Genomic DNA, 6,497 nt, shown 5'->3' with positions numbered 1-6,497 from the left:
AAATTTAAGTGACGGTATTGTGATTTTTCACTGACAATTCCGATAAAAATTACGGAACGCCGCGGAAAAATTCCGTGACTTTAGATAAAAATTACGTGACAGTTCCGTAAAATTTCCGACAACCACATTTCGCTCTAGAATTACGGAAAATAGAAGTAATTTTTATTGAATATTTCTCTCAGTGTAAAAATTACGTGACAGTTCCGTAAAATTTACTCAACCCCATTTCGCTCAAGAATTACGGAAAAGACACATCATTTTTATTGAATATATTTATTTCCGTGTAAAGGGAAATATCCGATTAATTTCAAAGCTCGAGCTGTATTCGGTTTTTTTTTTTCGTTGAAATGTCAGCCAATGGAATTGCATCATGAGACGAAATTTATATTCAAAAAATGAGAAAAAATATTTGAAAACACAAAATAATTCAATCTGTCAATTGCAATCAATGGTTGAACCGTTGAAACAATTTTTTGTTTCATATATACCGGTAAGAGACCGATGATTAAAGAATAATTAGTACTTCATCGAGTAGCCTCGTCGAATCATGCAATTCCATTGGCTCAAATTTGGACGGAAAAAGTAATCAATAAATATTACAAAAAATTCCATGCAATCCGCAAACGAAAATGCTTCTAGGATTGTTATAGAAATTAACAGAAATATCTGAAACATTCAGTAAATTTTCAGATCCGTCACCAAAAGAATATCCAGAGAGGAAAATGCAATAGAAATGACGTGAAAGTTTTATAATATGCGCGTGAAAACAAAAAAATAAAAATAAAAATAAATAAAGTAAATAATAAGCAAAAATTATGGAAGAGTTACGCACTTTAAAAAACCAAAAAATAAGTAAAAATAAATAAAATAAATAATAAGTAAAAATTACGGGAGAATTACGCACTTTTTTCTATATTTTTTGACGTAACGTAAATGTTTACGTAACATCTCATAAATTCCACGTTTTGTTTTCGAATAATTTCTATTATACTTTTCCCAAATTGTGTAATTATCTATTTTTTCATGAATTTTGGGGGCAAAAAAGGAATAAATAAATGAGTGACTGAATAAAAAGGGAAATGAAATAATGATCCACTGGAGTGGACGCGATCGGAGGCATCTCCCCCGTTGTTCACCCTCTCAGCTTCCTTTTTAACATTCACATTTAGTTTCTTTTTTGCGTTTCCGCCCCCTGAGCTCGCTCTGAAAAATTTCTCTCCCCTAGTAATACGATCCATCCCCTGGTGAATGCTGAAAAGGGGTGCCTTTTCAGAGGGGAATCCCCGGCGGATGGTGCGCGCGAGACCGTGCACAAGGGAGGGTCTGATAAATTTCCCCTCACAAGAGCAGCCTCCACCAATCACAGTCCTGCTAATCCCGCCCCATTATTCTCCTCACCCTCTCTCACTCTCTGGTGTGTAATTAGCCAATAGGATTCACCCTGGCTCACCCCCGGGGACGACTACTTTACCCTCAGCCAATCGTTTCACCCCGTCGAGATATAAATAATCAAAAAAAATCCCCTTTTTGTTTATTTAATGACCTCTCACGCGCCATCTTACTCTCCCTGTGAAAGAGACGAGTATTTTTCATGCGTTCCTTACACGAAAAAAATTAATATTCAAATTAATTATGTTTATACGTGATTGAAAATTTAGTATTTATTTTTTTTTCTGTAGCTTGTCGCTAATTTTGGACAATTAGAAATTGAATATTAGTTTTTTAATGTTGAAACTCATGAAATTCTTCAAATATTTATCCCTCCTCCAGTCGATGACGTTCGATAATAATTAATAAAAAATGTAAAAGTGTAGTCTAAACGTAAATCTCAAATTCACATGTTCCCCGAATCTAATTCCACCTAATCCCCCAGAAAATGGTGTCCATAGAAATAAAAAAGTGGACAGAGATGAGAGTAGATAGCGATTGATGGACTCGTGGAAAATCGAAAAAAAATGAGGTTGAAGGAAGAAAAAACTTGAAAAATTTGAAGCAGTCGAGTGGGTGAGTTTGAATTTACGTTTTTGACAATAGCAGGATATAATAAAGAGACAGGGGAAGAAGAGTCGTGTGTATACATACCGGTATCGTTTTTTACGGGAAATAATCCGCTTAAGATGTAGTTCTACCTCTCAGAAGCTTCAGTCCTCCCCCGAGACAATCCATAAAGGAAGATCCGATGGATCATTGTTCGGCATTTTGTGAGAAAACAGCATTTTCGTCGCTCGAGGTGACGACAAGAAGGGACTTAACTTATCTCCGTCACAACAGAGATCTCTACCGATCCCCTCCATCCAGACAAATATATTCAATAAAAAACTACCTATTCCTTTTTTTTTTCAGCGTCTATTACGCTCTCTTTTCACGAGAAATTTTAATGATTATAATTCCAAAAGTTTATCACTCATGTGTGTGAGTTTTTTTTGATTAATTGAATTGTTATGAATCCTGCAAATAAATCGCTTCGATTTATCAATCCACAACCACGACTTCATCCGCGGAATGCGATGTCAATATTTCATGTCTCGAAATTTAACCAAATATGTCCGGTCAATGCACTCGCGCGTTAATCGAACTCGAAGTCTTCCTTTTTTTAGGATTAATCGTAAATCTAGTCGTACACTGAGAGAAATATTCAATAAAAATTACGTGTATTTTCCATAATTCTGGAGCGAAATGTGGTTGTCGGAAATTTTATGGAACTGTCACGTAATTTTTATCTAAAGTCACGGAAATTTTCCGCGGTGTTCCGTAATTTTTATCTGAATAATCGGTGAAAAATAACGATACCGTCATTTAAATTTTTGGAATCAACTCCGTAATCGGTAAGTGAACTGAAAGTTCCGTAATTTTTACTAAATATTTCTCTCCGTGTAGCTTCATCAAAGGACGTACAAAGGGACGAACTCTTCGAAATCGTTTGATACTTAATCCAGAATCAGATAAATCCTCTCTACCCGGAGCTGTCATTCATCCGAGTATTTTCAGGTTGTTATTGATAAATTATTTATCCTCTTGAAAGTTCATTTCTATGTCAAAAAGAATTTCGAAATTTCGAAAAATTGATTTGCATGTCTGTGGAATGGAGTTACTTGTAAGTATTAGTCAATTACTTTAGTCATTCCCTCTAATTGAAAGTGACGATTATTAAAGTCTCGATTTATTTAAATTACCTCTCGTGAGTATATCCACTGAATAAAAATATTATTTTGTGGCTACTAGATCCAATTGTGTGAGTTTCTAATGCTGAATGAACATCGAACATTCGCCCGAATCTATCATCACAAAAAAATTATCGGAAGTGACTCAATAAATCGGTTGGCAACTGGTACATGAGAATAACTAAAAGTTAAGGAAAACATTAATTTACTCCGTATCACTACATAATTTCTCGCATGCCACGTAAATGCATATGATTAACCGGTTGAGGTATAATAACATATAATATAATATTTCCCTTGACACTCGATTTACAAGAAAAAGAGCGTTTCACTCGATGAGCAAAGGGTCACACCCCTTTACCACCCGTTCAAGCAATAATCCTGTGAATACGAAATCGCCTGTGCAAACAGAATGCGGCACGCGTCGATTTCAGCGTTATGTGCTCGCGATATTTCACGGATTTAAGCGATCGCTTCATTCAACATTTTTTTTTTCACGCTCTCTAATCGCTGACACCATCGAGATCGATGCTCCACGTTTTTTTTTTTTCTTGAGTTTTTTGTGATGTAAACACCAGGAATTGAATTCAACTTCTCTTCCGTTTTTCTCTCTGCAACAAAAAAAAAGTTCTGAGTGATGGATCACTGATTCTGTCTGATTTGTTCAGGAAAGTAGCGAGATCATTTTTTTTTTGCTCTCCACCGAATCCCCGATTTCGGTAATTTTTCGTTTGAAGGACTTTCAGAAAAAATTCAGCATTGACAAAATTGTTGGTAAGGAAATTATTTAATATATTTTCTATGCTTCTCATTAATTATCATTGATATTTTTTTTACAATAAGATTGGTCGACTACATTAAAATATTATGACAATTGAAAAAATTGTTAATTTATTAATGCCATTCGACAAGCTCATGATGAGGATATGTACCCATACTTAACCCAGTGGGCAATAAAAAATACAGAACCCAAGATAAAGATACAATTTGAGGAGATCGTTATTGAAGGCCGAAGCTCATTGAATTAACACATTATCTGCATGATTTAACAGCACGTTTCATAAACTCATTTTACACACATTCTACCCTCTTCATGCCCTCATTGGCAGTAAATACTCGAAATAATCAACTGAACAATGAATATCTAGAAGACAGGATTTACAGTCTCGGGACAAACGTAATGGAGTATTTGATTGATAATTAAAAATTTTAATCAAACGCTATGGGATCGTTTCAACATGCGAACAATCGACAAAACAAAATCAAACATGAACAATATAAATATGACAGGCACGCTTTAAGTACACAGGACTCGCACTCATTATTTCGTTATAAAAATTACCTAATGGACGGATTTAACGAGTTAACTCCTATTTTTTCACATTTTGTTCATGAATCATCACACTGAAATTGTTTTACCAAAATTGAAGGGATATTTGTTCGTGAAATAAAAATATCATCGGAAAAATTGCTCTGTGTAAACTAAATCTAAAATTCTCATTAATAAATTCCACATTGCACTCTCACATTCAAAAATTAATTAAAGGCTTCAATAATTAAAGATCGACGTAAATTGACGATTGACTGGTGAAACAATTCACTATATTTATAAATTAAATATAACTGGTGGAACAAATATCGATTCAATTTTCATAATAACTCGTACAATGCATTAGTTACAAACAAGAATGACTTATCAGTAACCATTAGTCTTTGAAATTAATTAATACATAAGTTCGTAATTACGGAAATTTTTTCACATACAAGAAAATCACTGACGCCATTGAATAATACAAAAAAAAATTGATTAGGAAAACGGTTACCTCTTTTTACTAAATTTCTCTCACTTTTTATCTCAAATAAAAAAGACATAGCGATTAGACTTGAATCATGCTTGATCGGTTGTAAATAAACTAGAGAAGGTGATGGAGAGGAGAACGACGATCGATTCGTCCCGCACTATATTTTCATTCTCGACCGTAATTTTTCAATTAATGGCAATCGAAATCTCATGATTGTCGAATTTAATTTGTCTCTCTCGAGTTCACTGGGCTCATACTTTTATTCACTACCATTTGTAATACAGAAATAATAAAAAATTACATTTCAATATTCATAAAAAAAAACACAAGGACTAATACCTCACATCAATCATAATTCGATTAGACTCATTAATATTAATAATTATTATTTACATAATACGAGCGATACGATGGATTTGCCAATCGTCTCAACCTCCCAAAAATACATTTCAATGATTTCCATTTCTTCATTCATGCTCATCATTCATCAAATGTGTTTAAGCATAACTATGGAATCGGAGTGGAATAAAGAGACAAGTTGAATGCTTTCCTCATTTCAAGAAGATTATTACGGCATATCTGAATTTTCATTGAGACATTTTCTCCTTAAATTCTCTTCACTCATCTCCTTCTTCTACTGCATCACATGATTCTCACGGAGAGATGAGGCAAAATTGTACAAAAAAATAATGAATGGATGAATATCTATTGTCCCTCATATTCCTTTCAGCTTTGAGCGAAAGACATGTCGCTTGTTCATCATCACGTTTTAATTCTGTTATTGAGTCTCAATTAGTGTCACTCGGTTTATGGCGTAGCCAGTGACACTATTAATTAGTAAATTACTAGTTTGATTCGAAGATTAGTGTCTTGGATTCTCATGAAAAAGGAACTACCCGGCAAGATTTTAGGCCATTATCTGGGGGCCACGTTGTTCGCTGATTATTATTTTTTTTTATCTCAGTCTCGTTTCACGTGCTTGGCAATGTTTGCACTTGAACGTGGAAGATCGACGTGGCATCGGCGATACAACCGCCTGCAAACGCCTCGGTCACACCAATGTGTTCATTAAGACATTGAGCTCACGAAAAGACGCACCCATTTGACCGGTGGATGACTGTTTCTTCTGGATTATCGGCCTCAGGGCTTCCAGTCTTTCGTAACAGGACAGACACTTGTGGTATCTGAGGAGATAAAAAATTATTCAAACATTTTTCTTCGAGTTAAGGCTCGAATGGACCATCCATCGAAAGCGATCTTCCGCTCAAATTTTATTTTGTTAGCCTGAAATATTCTGGAGTTTGTGTTGCGGGAATCACTCGGACTGCTATGAAAGAATAATTAAAAAAAAAATAATAAAAAATAGGCAACTTATCATTGCGTCTAGCTGTCACTCAACTTTGATCCCAAATTTCGATGTGTTTTAGGCTAACCAGATAGAATTGAAACAAAAGATCACGTTCGATAGATGATTCATGCAGCTCTTAAATTAATTAAAGAGTTTTTAAATGAATTAAATATTGTGGATAAAAAG

At 34.5% G+C, this 6,497-nt stretch overlaps 1 protein-coding gene across 1 annotated transcript in view; it reads right to left on the bottom strand.

The window, feature by feature from the left end:
* Window positions 1-4,026: 4,026 nt before the first annotated feature.
* kat80 (katanin 80) overlaps window positions 4,027-6,497 on the bottom strand; it is an 11,757-nt gene continuing 9,286 nt past the window's right edge. Inside the window, 1 exon segment of the mRNA XM_011312332.1 lies at window positions 4,027-6,179. Within this exon segment, the coding sequence (XP_011310634.1) occupies window positions 6,015-6,179 (165 nt within the window). The 3' untranslated portion in view covers window positions 4,027-6,014.

The sequence above is a fragment of the Fopius arisanus genome, unplaced genomic scaffold, assembly GCF_000806365.1.
Source record: "Fopius arisanus strain USDA-PBARC FA_bdor unplaced genomic scaffold, ASM80636v1 scaffold00100, whole genome shotgun sequence".
NCBI lineage: Eukaryota > Metazoa > Arthropoda > Insecta > Hymenoptera > Braconidae > Fopius > Fopius arisanus.
Note: the sequence above shows the minus strand (reverse complement) of the source record. Positions and strands in the feature narration are given on the sequence as shown.